We start from the raw sequence: 14,694 nt of genomic DNA on the forward strand, positions 1-14,694 counted from the left end.
GTTTTGCCTAATAATTACAACACACTAGTATTAACTATCACACATGCATAAATTTTCAACTTTATAGTGCATTACACCTAAATTTAAGGTTTGCTAAAAAAACTAAATTTTAGCGTAACAAAAATAATATATTTTTTGCATTTGCCAAAAAATATACGATATATCGAGAACATCTGTTCAAATGTGGCCAAAATGGTTCTCAAGCCAAAAGATAATGTTGATTGATCCAACTTTCAGAACAAATTAAAAGAGCATCACATCGCCAAAACACGCCATGGATGGAATGATAAACCAATTAAAATTCCAGCCGAAAGTATGTCGCATAGACCTCCCAAACTGTCCCAGGCTAGTCACATGATTGAAGAGTTAGCTTACTGCTAGGTCGGCAGATTGAACATAAACAGCAAAAAGGCTCTTGATTCACACAAAATTGATAGCAGCTGGGATGGTTATATATAAACCTGGGAATGGTTATTCAAAAACCGGGTGAAACAGTTCGGTTCTTACTTTGGGTTTGATTGGTTCAGGTTTTATTGGGCTGAGTCTTTTTTAGTTTGGTTTTGGTTTGGGTATGTGGAGAAACTAGTTTGGGTATGGGTTTAAATAGTTTGGTTATTAGCGGCTTAAACTATGGGTTCAAACCGGTTTTTGGGCATTGGTTATGTGCAATAACCAACGACGCACCAACAACGAGTAGCTTTGATCCGCGTGCACGCTGCGTTGCACTGTGTAATTCTGTATTGTGGGGAAACACCACATGCAAATTAGACGTCTCTGCTTGTGCTTTGGCTAAGGAATTGGGTATAATACACTTGTTAGTGAGCTTTTCAGTCGTGGGCATTGTCTTTGCCTCTTGCTGTGTGCTGACTGTACCTCAAGGATAACTTTGTTCCCAAATTGTTGTAGATGCACTTATGCCTGTTCTATCTCATTTGCTTCTTAATATGTCAATTTGTGTAATCAGATGTACATTGAATCAAACCCATAGTTATGTATTGGGTTTAAACCCACGGTTATGTATTGGGTTTAAATTGGTTTGGGTGGAAAAAATAGTGGGTTTAGTTTGGTTGGGCTGAAAATGATATTAAACGGTTATGGTTCAAGTATGGTTTAGAGAATACATATACGGGTATGGTTCAAGTATGGTTCAAGTATGAAACCATTCTCAGATTTAGTTATATATACAGTGACTACTTCAGCTATCTCTTAGGCTTATGGAAAGTACATCACTATGTATAATGAATGATTTTATCCTTTCAAGCCGCTTTCATAACACTGTTGGATGCAGGTTATGTACAAAAATAAAATAAAATCAATGAACTGTTCTGGAGCTGGAAATCGGGAGTCCAAACCAAAACCAGAAATATCTTTACAATGTCCTGCGGTTTCGGTATACTACAGAGGTGTCACTGAGCTGAATGGGAGCGATTCATGGTCATCGCCTGTTGGACTGAGTCTCCTAAGTCAGATCATCCTCGGCATCTGACAATTCACCTTCGGCAACATTCACCTCCTGGCGGGAGAATTCCCACAGCAGTTGTTCGATTCCCAGCTTCCTCAGTTCATGTATCCCTTGCTCAACTGTAACAAAATTGTGTTTCATGAATGGGCACAAACAGAATGGGGATGTGGAGAATTATGTGGGGTTGAAGTTAGCGATATGGCTGGGCCAGCAATTGGAATTGATTGCCAGATCCCAAATTAGCAATTTGAATGGAACATTTAGAACCTAATAAATGGTTAACCTTCTAGACGAAGACAGTTCAATTTTAAGAGATGGGCAGGTTTGTTATCCTAAAGGTTCATTCCGCTGCTACTCTGCATCCCAACCTTGTTGCTAGCCAAGGTTGCGTTATGATTTTACGATAACAAGATGTGCACTGTAAATTATGTGTGGCCCGCTTGATTATGCAAAGTCATGTCTTCACATTTGATCCAGGTTGCAGCATAATTAGTGACAGTTTGCATGTTTTGTTAGGAAATGAATACAAACAAAATTAGCTTAAGTGGGCAATGTATAAGCAGTTAAGTGCATACCATCTACAGCATCATGTGAAGTTGGTTGCTGCCCATGTCGATCAACCCACATCTGCAGTCGCTCCTCTGCGATATCCTCTTCCACATTATGGATTTTAGCCCTTCTCCAGAAATACATGAGCCAAGCCTGAGTAATACCAAAGTGAAGGGTCACTTTTACAAGCAAAATAACAACATAGATAGAGAACAAAAAAAGGAAGAAGCCCAAGAATCCCATTGGCATGTGAAACTGGACAAAATTGTCATTCTCACAAGCAATGGCAACTTTCCAGCAGCAATATTTCCTATATGATGTACGTACAAATTAATGGAAGATTCCAAATTACTACAATCAGTTTGAGAAGCTTCCTTAGCTAATATGTCTCATAATTTACACTATAAGTAAGTACTGCTTATATGCAATTTACACCATAATTTACTCTGTCCAAAATAAGTGTCGCTGATTTAGTACAACTTTGTACTAAATTAGCGACGCTTATTTTGGGACGGAGGGAGTACATTATAAGAATATCAAAACACCACAAACACAGCCAAGAATCAGTTGTCTAATCAACAGCCTAAAGAAACATTCTGCTACCACAAACAATATTGCTTCTCTCCCTATGTCTCTCATTTACTTCACTCCACAGCTAGACCACAATATTGAGAGATGAACACACTATCCCTAAACGAATTAAATGCCACACCACTTAGATACAACACCTAAGAGACAATGCATTAGGGTGGTTGTCTCTAAAAATACATTACCACCTACGATGACGAGTTAAGAAACAATGCATTGTGAGTGCCTAACTACGGTGCCACATCATCTACGTGCTGATTTGGCAGTGCACGCCACTTGCTATGATGCCTGCACTGGGAGAGTCCTAGCTTCCCAATATTTTTATCAAAATACTTCTCCTCTTATACTTCCAGTGTAATTTTAGTCATAATGCTGGTACTTTTCCCTTCTTCAGTGTCATAAAAAATAGCTAATTAATTCTTCTTGTGCTTGCATGCCTTGCTTTGGGTAGGAAAAAGAGGTAATTTAATGCCCTTGTGAGGAAAGAGGGATGGGCAATAGGGGCACTCACTCACATTCTTAATTCTTGTGCCCAACTCTAAAAAGGGCATCTATTTCAAAATGGCGAGCATATCTTTATAGAGGAAAGAACACACTTATTTTGTACTGGATTATAAAATACATCATATATTTGTAAACGAGAAATACATCAAGAGCTACCTGCTTGAACAACACATCTTCCTCTTCCTCCTTGCTTAGGTCTGCAGAACCAGAAATCAAGTTAGACAATGATAAGAAATTTGTAAAATTCCTACATCGCAAAAGGATAGCATAGCATCGTGCAACAGCTAACTAAAGCTGAAAGAACAGCATTCTCATGTAGCTAACTATACTTAGATGGCAGAAAATAAGGATAAAGATGATTGTACCAAATGCCTCGGTGAATTTTTCATCACCAGATGATTTAATATCTGCAAATAAAAAACATAAGCGTTAGCCTCTCTGATGTGCAAGGAAGTAAAATGAAATAAGGATAACAATTTAGAATGAGTCCCCAGTATAGTTTTTTTTGCAAACTGTATTCTTAATATTTTAGTTATTTACATAGTTAATAACAAATAGGAAGATCCACGGAAAAAAAACAGACCTGGATCTGATAGCTCTGCAACATTAGGACGATGATGTTGGGCAAGAGCAATAAGAACAGCATCTTCAACCTTTGAATAATAATTAGAAACAAACAGTGCAGAATTCAGAACAGCCAACATAAGCGGAAGATCAGATTTCAATCAAAAAACATAAGCACCTTTAAGAAGGCAAGTTCTTTAAGTCCCTTATCAACAGCAAGCATTGTTTCTATGTTGCCTTCTCCCGCTGTGACAGTCAAATCATGAACAAGCATGTCTGTTTCTTCCAATTCATTACTCCCTCCATCCTTAGCTCTCAGTCCAGCAGATGTCACATACTCGAGGGGAAGAGGAGCAAACGAAGACCAGTATTCATATTTTGACATAGAAATGTCTGGATAGATGCCTGAAATCAATTGGAACTTGCAGAAATCAACTGGCAAGTTAAAAGTGGGAGTGAAGTTACTGTTTTCTAATGGGAGTCTTGAAACATAGGAAATAGAGCGTAATTGTGTGAATAAAACGAGGACTGGTATTATAGGATGGGAAATATTTTGAGTCCATGTATGCCATGTGACCAGCATTAAGTCTTTAGGAATTAATTGCATAAAGAAAAGCCCTCTGTGTGAATCTTAGTCCTTGTTCAGCAATATTTCCTAAGGCCGCAGCAAGGAATTACCATATTGGACAGCCAAGCCCCAGTAACGGGCAAGCCAACATCTCTTCATAACAACTTCTTCCTACAAACATCATGCATTTTAAATTAGCATTTCCACAAGACGACGGACCTCTCTGTCAGGTTGCATCTTTGGATTAAAAGGGAAAGGAAAGTAACCATTTCTTCTTTGCTTAAGATCATCCTCTGTGTCATTGTGCGTAAGGCTTTTGTTTCAGATTCAGCCTCGTTGAGTTTCCGCTCAGCAACTGCAGCCTTTTCACTTGCAGACTAGACGAGAGAATAACAATTCATCAGAGATGATTCAACCAATACTGTTTTTGTTATTGTAGGTTAGTACTTCTACCTGGAGCTGTTGTTGAAGAGTAGTGATTTCCTCGCTTTTATCATTTTTGGATATAAGCGCTTTCCTTATTTCTTGCTGTTTTTATTTCAAAAAAAACACATATACCAGTATCATTTTCACGCATATCCAGGAGCCAAAGATTGGCTATATGACTAACAAAAGGAATGCATTTCTATGACCTAAGTGTATACGGGTACATGTACATTCTTTTTGGAAAAAAATGTACATGTACATAAGCGAAAACAAATCCTGGGGGCACCATTCATCACAGTTGGATATCGACAGCAATTTTATTTGGAAAAATTGTAGAAAAAACAGACAATGTTATCAAGAAAATATCTAACTAAGCAAAACGAAGATTGTACCTCCTTCCTCACTAGCATCTCCTCCCTCCTGCATTCAAATAGGAAATCGTCAAAAAATGTGGTAGGCAAGCTGTTATGGCCGGTTTAGCTAGGCCCACCGGGCAATCTTAGCCCACAAGTTATCTTACGTTAATTCTTATGCAAGTTATCTAGGTTATAAATATAGGCTGTAAGACTCTTTTTGGAATTAAGCAATAAGAATAATATTATCTCTATTGCCCGGCTCCCAGAGGAGCCGGAACCCTAGCCGCCTCTAACCCTAGCCGCCGCCGCCATCCTCCTCCCACGTGACGGCGCCCAGCCGCCAGCGCGCCCGCTCATCGCCGCGCCCTCCTCCATCCTTCCCCTACAACCTACGGAGCAGGTCCGGTAGGATCCCTGGTTCTACCAATTTGGTAATCAGAGACCAAATTCAGATCATGTCGCTGCCACCACCACCGCCGACGCTGTCCAGCGGCTCCACCGCTCCGATGACGACGGCGCCGCCCCTCACCGCGCCGATGACATCCGCCGCCGGGACCACCGCGCTGGCGGGCCACGTCTCCACCGCGGCCCCGCTCGCGCCGCCATCCCCGGTCCCCTCCGCGCCACTGCCGTCTGCCGTCTTCACACCGGAGCAGGTCACGTCCATCCTGCGGGATCTCGTCACCGCCGTCGAGAGCCTTCACCTGCAGCAGCAGCAGTACGCGGCCGGGCCCTACGTGCCCCTACCAACGGCGCCCATCGCGGCCTACGTCCACATGCCGTGGCCGCCCCAGGGCGTTTCCGCTTACGGCGCCCCCCTGATGCTGTCGTTCCAGGCGCCCCAACCGAACGGCCCACCGGCCGCCGCGGCGCCCCTCTGGCACTTGGCGCCGGCGCCATCAGCAGCCCCCTGGCCGCTACAGCAGACGCCGCAGGCGGCGGCCACCGGACCTCTGCAGCCGCCGTTCTCCGTGCCATCGCCGTCCTTGATCAGTTCGGGGACAACCGCGCCGCCCGGCTTACCGCTCCATCAGGTCCGGTTCCCGCCGTCCCCGTCTCCACTTCCAGCATGGGCGGCTGCGTCTTCGCCATCACCGGTCTACACCACGGCTGCCGCCGAGCCGACTCCGTTTCCGCAGTTCGGTGGGCCATCCGGCTCCGCCGGCCACTACCCGGAGTACTCCGACCAGGCGCCCCCCGCCTCGCTGTTCCGCTCCTCCGAGCCAGTTCGGCATGGCGGCCCGACACAGACACCGCCGCGGTTCGCCAAGATCGACTTCGCCACTTATGACGGCACGGAGGACCCCCTCAACTGGCTCAACCAGTGCGACCAGTTCTTTCGCGGGCAGCGCACCCTTGCATCGGAATGTACCTGGCTCGCCTCTTATCACCTCCGCGGCGCGGCACAGACATGGTACTACGCTCTCGAGCAGGACGAGGGCGCCATGCCTCCTTGGGAGCGCTTCCACGAGCTCTGCCTCCTCCGCTTTGGGCCTCCGGTTCACGGGAGCCGCCTGGCGGAGCTCGGCCGCCTTCCCTTCACCTCCACGGTGCAGGACTATGCCGACCGTTTCTAGGCCCTGCCTTGCCATGCGTCGGGTGTGACGGCGCAGCAACGGGCCGACCTCTTTGTCGGTGGACTTCCGGATCACATCCGCGTGGATGTGGAGCTTCGGGGACCCCAGGATCTCCAGTCGGCCATGTACTATGCCCGCGCATTCGAGCGCCGCGCGGTGGCCATCCAGCAGGAATCACCGTCCCGGACCGCTGGGTCGCTACCCGGGCCGGATTCCGCGCAGGGTCGGCCTGCCCAGGCTTCTGCGGCACCCCTCGCCGCGACCGCGGCGCGCCCGTTCCGCCGGCTCACCTCAGCCGAGCTACTTGAGCGCTGCCGCCAAGGGTTGTGCTTCAACTGCGATGAACCCTACACGCCCGGCCATGCCTGCCCGCGACTCTTCTACCTGGAGGTTGCAGACTACATTCCGGAGGATCCCGTCGCCGCCGACCTGGCCGCCCCAGCTGTCAAGAAGGTGTTTGACGCTGGTTGATCGCCTTGAGGAGTTCCGCAAGCGCTTCCCCACCTTACAGCTCGAGGACGAGCTGTTTGTGCAGGCAGGGAGAAGTGTTATGGCCGGTTTAGCTAGGCCCACCGGGCAATCTTAGCCCACAAGTTATCTTAGGTTAATTCTTATGCAAGTTATCTTAGGTTAATTCTTATGCAAGTTATCTTAGGTTAATTCTTATGCAAGTTATCTAGGTTATAAATATAGGCTGTAAGACTCTTTTTGGAATTAAGCAATAAGAATAATATTATCTCTATTGCCCGGCTCCCAGAGGAGCCGGAACCCTGGCCGCCTCTAACCCTAGCCGCCGCCGCCATCCTCCTCCCACGCGACGACGCCCAGCTGCCGGCGCGCCCACTCATCGCCGCGCCCTCCTCCATCCTTCCCCTACAACCTACGGAGTAGGTCCGGTAGGATCCCTGGTTCTACCACAAGCCAACATGCAAGAGTACCCAAATTTACTTTATTTTATTTTGAAAAGGAGAGAAAACACCCCGGCATAAGAGGACCCAAATTATATGCATGGTTACCTTTTCATAAGTTTAACTTCCATAGATAATCCATCACCAAGATTAGCAACCTGAACATATTAACAAATTGTGTGATGGATAATATAATATGTGATCATCATAACTACATTATCTACTTGCATTGGTCACAGTACTTCTCCTTGACTCATGGTGATAGAAGCGAAATAACCAAGCTATGTGACCAAAAAGAAAGATTGAACCAGTTGAAACTAAATCAAGACAGGATAACGACTGATGCTTCCATATCACTTCAGGTTAAAAGTGAGAAACGCTGCCCTTATTCGTATTAGCCATTTATAATTATATATGTAAAGAAGTAGCAAATGTCATCTTGGTAATTCCATGGCACATCAAAGAATTACTACATGGCTTACCTGTTTCTCAAGCTCCCTTGTCCGAGCTTCAGATTGTCTAAATTTCTCTTCTGCTAGTCCAAGCTAAATTTGAAAAAACAGGAGTATTATCACTAGTGCCATACATAAGACACTTACCCTTTACTTTATTTTCATCGAATTGTTCACAACATGCAAGAATTATAACGTACCTTTTCCAAAAGATTCACATTCTCGTCTTTAAGCATCTCAACCTGAAAAGCAACCGTAATCAGATTGACCTCATTTGAATTAAGGTACTTCATTATTTTTTATGAACACGTCATATTATATAACTAATATCTCTGCAAAAAAGCATCCAGCCTCATAACGTATGAGGTGAAAACAACAAAACTGAGGACAAACCTCTTCTGTTAATGTTGAACTGTCATGTGAATCTCTTGATCGACCGGACTGCGCAAAAGTAGGATCTGGATAGATTGTCCTACAAAATATTTCAGTAAAATTATTAGGTTTGATCTGAACAATCTGCTGCAAATTTACATGTAAATATCTTGACAAAAATTAGTTAGGAATGGATGATCTTGCAGAAGTAGTGAAAGTTACTCCGACAATATCAGCAATCATAAGTGTATTTTGGGTGAGGACTGTTGTGTAAACGTTTTAAGTCAATAAGAAGATGCCGGGGGTGTGATGATTAGATCAAGAGTAATGATTAGAGCAATATAATGTCAATGCACACAGTGTGCTCATGCTGAAAACTTCAAAGCAATACGTAAACAGGAATTTTGCTAGCCGATTAGGAATAGACAAGATGGTGGCATCAGATAATACTTTGTAAATAGTAACATTATACTCTCTACGTGCAAGGTAAGAGAATCAGCACTTATTAGTGTAAAAAAAGAAATTGTAAACTCTTTTCAAATTTTATTTCATTGTAAACTACAGATAAATATAGCTCCTTTGTTTTCTCCTGTACAAAACCCATTTGCACAACATGCCACAGTCACATTTTTAAAACTAGAAATAACTGGCCCTTCCTGCATGCCTTATAAGTCAAAATTGTCCTTATTCGTATCAACCAGGGATCCTGTGCAGTTTAAGTTCTCTGCAGCATAGAGAAAGTGTCTGATTCACTTACATTTTGGGAATGCCGTTCAATTTCTTTTTTATTACGCAGCCAAAGGAAAGTCAGTTTTCTACAAGTAATTTTTCATCTTACTAGGTGCTAGAATTGCCTACCACCACCATGGTCATACTTGTGTGCCATACATCACACTCACTAAATTTTCATAAATTATTTGAAATCATCATGAATCACATGGATGATATTGCTTTTCTTTTTCGATAACTAACTAAAACCAAGAGTGTCAATTCTGGATTTGGTTACAGGGCACCAACTTGCACATTATAACAGAAAATGCATTAGGCAAGTTGCACCCATGTTTTCAGAAGTAATATTGGTTTGTTTCAGAAAAACAGAAGTGGTGTTGGCAGTACAGCACTACAATTCAAGAAAAACAAATTATCTCAGAAAGCATATTCAGTTACCTTCTTTCTCTAGGTGTCCCATTGGCCACCTCCACAGCTTGTAGAGGCCTCACATTAGCCCCAACAGGTGGTACAAAGCTTGACCTTCCTGTTGATTGTGCGCGCTTTGCTACACCAGAGTCCACACCGTTCCGACCTAACTAGGTAAACGAGGACAAATATAATAAGCCGGCCAATTCATAGAACTGAAAACTGAAATTCTGAAAAGCACATCATCCTTCAATTATGATAATCAGGTTATCATGCGCATGCATCAATAGTTCAGTCCTTAAAGACAATCAAAAGTCAAATCAACTTTTTCACCCGTTTACTTTTCTTACCATTCAGCATGAAGCACAACAAGCTTAAATTATACCAAAAAGAAACATCAAATGCAGCACCACCATGAAAATAACCTACCAACTACAGTTCCTGTTATTGACAAACAAAAACATTAGGTGACAAACAACTCTGACGATTTTTACATCAACATTGATGAATTTCAGATCTTCAGGGGAGATTTCTCAGCCTTCAGACCAGCTCCAACTCTGACGATTCTTGGTCCTCTCCACATCGCTCTGGCTGCTTTGGTATAATATGTTGTTCGCCCACGATCAATGCCCGCCGATCATGAAGCGGCTCTGGACTTCTAAGTGCACTTCCAAGCTCAAGGGATTTGCTTGCCTCCTAATTAATGACAGGCCGAACACTAGGGACATTATGGAAATGAAAAACCGACAAGTTTCTGATAGCAACAGCAGTGTTCTCCAATCAGGTGACATGGTTGAAACTCCTGATCCTTTTCAGCCAATCTTGCTGGGACAGGAATAGGATGGACCTTCAAAAGGGTGGTGGCAGCAACTTCAACCAGGACAGATTTTCAGACAAAATGAGCTCTACCACTTAAACCCCTGATGCAATTTGTATGCTTTATCAACTAAATGCCCCCCTTATCTGCTAGCACTGCTATGGAAGAAATTTGCCTCGGTTTATAAAAGAAATTATGCTTAGCCTAGTTTGAGCAAATTGGTTCACAGTAAATTCCAAGAAATTGGTGCGATTGAAACAAAGGAAGGATATCATCGTTGACATTACTTATGGCCGGTGAGTTGCTCCTGCTACGGCCTCCGGTGAGTACTGATTCCAGCGGCTTTGGCAACGCCACCGGCTCCTCGCCTCCATCCTCACTCCCTCGGCTGCTACCCCACCCGACACTCTCCACATCGGCCTCCACCTCCACCTCCACCGCCGGCTCGGCAACAATAGCATTCACAACGGCCTCCCCACTGCCCTCCCGCCTCGATCGTCGGCTCGGTGGTCTGCCAGCCAACGCCTCCGCCGCCGGCTCAGCAACAATAGGATTCACAACGTCCTCCCCGCTGCCATCCCGCCTCGATCGTCGGCTTAATGGTCTGGCAGCCAACGCCTCCACCGCCGGCTCAGCAACAATAGCATTCACCAGGTCATCCCGACTGCCCTCCCGCCTCGATCCTCGGCTTGATGGTCTCGCGGCCATCGCCTCCGCCTCCAGTGCCGCTTCCACGCGCCTATCCGCGCTCGAACTCCGCGCTCCGCGCGACAGCTGCTGCAGTGGTGTCTCCTCCTCCACGGCCGACGCGACGTCTGGCTGCGCCTCGACGACCCTCCCAGGAGGCGCGCTGAGACGGCCGCTCTCCCTCCGCGGGTCTCTCATCCGCACCGGCGCCTCCGTCTCTTCCTCCCGGCCGCGAGTGCTTGCAGGTCGCGCCCCTCGAGCGTCCCCGGTGCCGCGACGCGAGCGCGCGTCGTCCGCGTAGCCCATGTCCTCCCCACCGCGTACCCCCCGAGCGTTGCCGACGTCCTCGGTCACGCTTCCCTCGCGCCGCAATCGCGTGGGGACGTCGTCCCTCGCGCCGGCGTCATGAGGCCCGCCGCGCCTCCGCGAGGGAGAGTCGGACGACGGGGCCGCAGGAGGCGTCGCGTTGCGGCGGTAGCGCTGGAGGTTGGGGAGCGGAGCTTCGATGATCATGCTGAACTCGCCCGCCGCGCCCGCGTGGGCCATCATGACCTCCTCCATGCGCAACATGGCCTCCCGCGCCGCAGCCGCGCGCCGGGGATCCGACGCCGCAGCGGCGGGTCGTGGCCTCCGGGCGGGGCCGCCGCCACCGCCGGCCCGGCCTGCGTCCATTTCTGTAGCTTTGACTTTTGTTTGACTTGCTCTCCTCTCTATCTCCGCCTCGTGTCTGGGTCGGGAAGACAGGGGAGGTTGGAATTTTGGCGTTGACGGGAAGGCTAGCGGCGGCGTGACACGCGGGCGCGGTGCAGTGCGCGGAGGCGTGCGGCTCGAGCAAAGGGGCAGGAACGACCAGGTCAGCTCGGGCGCGGAGGCCCATTGGGGGATGCGTACGATGAGGCCTGGTCCATACGCTCGGACCATGTTGGCGTTGTGCCCATGCGGCACAGCGGCAGCGGCCGGTTAAAAGATTTATTTTAAGGACTGGTGAAAGAATTCTGATTCGTTCAGCCTGTTCAGCCGCTGAAATCACTAATTAAGGAGTACTCGTTGTAAACAACATTTCACTTTTCCAGATCACGATAAGTGGCACACATGCAGCGCGTCATTTGTCGCAACCTGCAGTTTTCCCTTTTTCGTAGATTCGTTTATTCAAAACGTTTTATCTCTTAAACCGTGCGTCCAAATCTCGAACCGTTTTCACCATTGGATTCCTCACGTAGAGATCTTCAAAACTAGATCCTGTGTTGATAGGTTTTGACGAACTTTTTTTCCAGAAAAAAACGGACGAAAAAAACCAGGCGAAAAAACCGAACCAGAAGCACTGTTTTTTTTCCTTTCCGAAAGAGGCACGCCCATGCCTCTCGCGAAATCACAACCGTGCCTCTCGTGAAAGCAAAACCGTGACTCTCGTGGAAGGAAAAAAAACAGTAAACACGTTTTTTTTCCGTTTCCGAGAGTCACGGCCGTGACTCTCACGAAAGCACAACCGTGCCTCTCGCGAAAGCAAAACCGTGACTCTCGCGAAAGAAAAAAAAAACAGAAAACACGTATTTTTTCCCTTTCCGAGAGGCACGGCTGTGACTTTCGCGTAAGCACAACCGTGCCTCTCGCGGAAGCAAAACCGTGACTCTCACGAAAGAAAAAAAAAACAGAAAACGCGTTTTGTTTTTCCCTTTCCGAGAGGCACGGCCGTGACTCTCGCGAAAGCACGACCGTGCCTCTCGCGGAAGCAAAACCGTGACTCTCGTGAAAGAAAAAAAAACAGAAAACGCATTTTCTTTCGTTTTCGAAAGGCACGGCCGTGACTCTCGATAAAGCACAACCGTGCCTCTCGCGGAAAAAAAACGGTGACTTTCGCGAAAGGAAAAAAAAAAAGAAAACGTGTTTTTTCACGCAATTTTTTTTTCTTTAAAAAGCTAAGAAAGACCGGGGGAAAACCAAAACGTCGAAAAAACCCGGAAAATACCCTTTAAAAAGCCGAAAACGCGTGCGAAAAAAAAACCAAAGGGAGCGTCCAGAGCGCGACACGTGACGAATGGCTGAGAGCGCGCCAAGTGGCGCTGATCGTTGCGAGGCTCCCAAAGGAGCGCTCGTTAACTAGTTGCTCCCTCAACCAACACGAAATCAATCCACCGAATGAAAAAGGGAGTATCTATGGCGACTGATTTTTTTTTCAAATCTCAGTTGATTCTACTTGGACCATTGGATTGTTGCAACCCCTCTCCTTCCCCTCACGGAGAACACCATTGTTCACCTTCTAGCTTTCAAAAGACATAATTTCTTCTCCCCGGGGGCCTTTCTCTCCCCTAGAGATTGCTCTCCCCCTATCTCGCCTCCAGCATGGTCTTGTCCAAACCCTTACCGGAAATGCCCACGTCATTGCCATCTTGAGCTCGTGTGTTGTCTAATCCTAGGGGAAATAAAAATGAATAACCTCAACCTGCACCCACGAAGCCTCATCCTCGCCTACATTGGCCGCTTTGTCTCCATTTCCAGTGAGGTCCTGGCTCGTCCTCTTCAGGGATGCCATAGCCAGTCGTGTCGCCCATCTCAGCCTCGAGGCTACACGTTGTTGCTTCCACGCGTAATCGATCAATCTAAATCTTATTTCCGATCTAAATCTTATTTTTAGACAACTGGTAAATAACAAACCAAGTGAAATGTAAAAGGGAAACAAGTGATATGGCACCAGGTGAAGAAATGGAGTAGCATTGTTACTTTCCATGGAGCCAACTGTGCAGAAGTTCGACGGAACTAGAAACTTCAGATCATGGAAGATAAGTGAACAAATAAATAGGCCAAGCAAAGATCTGGGTGCATAACTAATATACATGCGTAACTGAATGTGGGAACCAAAAACCAACAACAAAAGCGGGGAACTAATGCGAAAGATCACTATCGCGCTAAGTGGCCATAACCAAAAGTCCAAAGACCAGATTGTGATAAGTATTGGTGTCAACCAGACTAATAGTCCTAGACAAATGAGGTAAGAAAAAAACAAAACCTTGGGCCTTGTCTAATGCAAGACGCTTAGGGGAGATGCTTGATAAAATAAACCGAGTTTTTCGTAAGCACCAGTGCTTATCTTCATAAGAGGGGTACCTAATTAAGTGTCTACACTCAAAATAAGCCTCCGTGCTTAAAAATTGTTTATTTTTCTAAACTTTTCTAAACATCTCCCCTAGGCACCTTGCACTGTACATGGCTTTACTGTTTTCTTACTTATCATCATGCATTAATTATGTATCACTTCTAATTTGTACAAGGCGATTGAGACAAAGATATATCATATAGTAATCAATATCATTAATTATTTCTAAAAAAGTTGTACAAGGTGGTGGAGAGGTACCAACCATCTACGAACTCCCCTCTAAAGGCTTATTCGGTTTATATTGGATCTTAAAACTTAGAGGAATAGGAAAAGTAAATGATTAGTGTCTTGTGCATACAACCATTACAAAAAACGTGAGGTCTTACATAATGCTAAAAATCCTAAGGAATCAAGTCACACAATTCTCTCTTTTGATGAGACGAATGCTAAACATAGAAATAACCCTGTGGGCGAAAATCTCGTAGGGCTCATCCAAAACGAATGAGCACTAATAGTAAAGATATATCTTTATAATGATAGAGATAATGTTTATTTTGAAAGAAACGATTTGTAGAGATAATGTTTATTTTGAAAGAAACGATTTAAATAGTTGAGAAAACGATTTCTTTCTTCCTC

At 45.8% G+C, this 14,694-nt stretch overlaps 1 protein-coding gene across 1 annotated transcript; it reads right to left on the bottom strand.

Annotated features, from left to right (window-relative positions):
• Positions 1 to 1,234: 1,234 nt before the first annotated feature.
• LOC109757819 (uncharacterized) lies at positions 1,235 to 11,786 on the bottom strand. The gene is made up of 16 exons (XM_073496367.1): positions 10,568 to 11,786; positions 9,494 to 9,629; positions 8,348 to 8,426; positions 8,155 to 8,196; positions 7,985 to 8,047; positions 7,611 to 7,660; positions 5,054 to 5,081; positions 4,689 to 4,763; positions 4,502 to 4,612; positions 4,346 to 4,406; positions 3,846 to 4,072; positions 3,687 to 3,756; positions 3,469 to 3,510; positions 3,260 to 3,300; positions 2,038 to 2,164; positions 1,235 to 1,581 (listed from the first exon to the last, which is right to left on the bottom strand). Exons 1-16 carry the CDS (start codon positions 11,637 to 11,639, stop codon positions 1,460 to 1,462), a joined length of 2,346 nt encoding a protein of 781 aa, XP_073352468.1. The 5' UTR covers positions 11,640 to 11,786; the 3' UTR covers positions 1,235 to 1,459.
• Between the last annotated feature and the right edge of the window lie 2,908 nt (positions 11,787 to 14,694).

This window comes from Aegilops tauschii, chromosome 4 (genome assembly GCF_002575655.3).
Source record: "Aegilops tauschii subsp. strangulata cultivar AL8/78 chromosome 4, Aet v6.0, whole genome shotgun sequence".
In the NCBI taxonomy this organism is placed as follows: Eukaryota; Viridiplantae; Streptophyta; class Magnoliopsida; order Poales; family Poaceae; genus Aegilops; species Aegilops tauschii.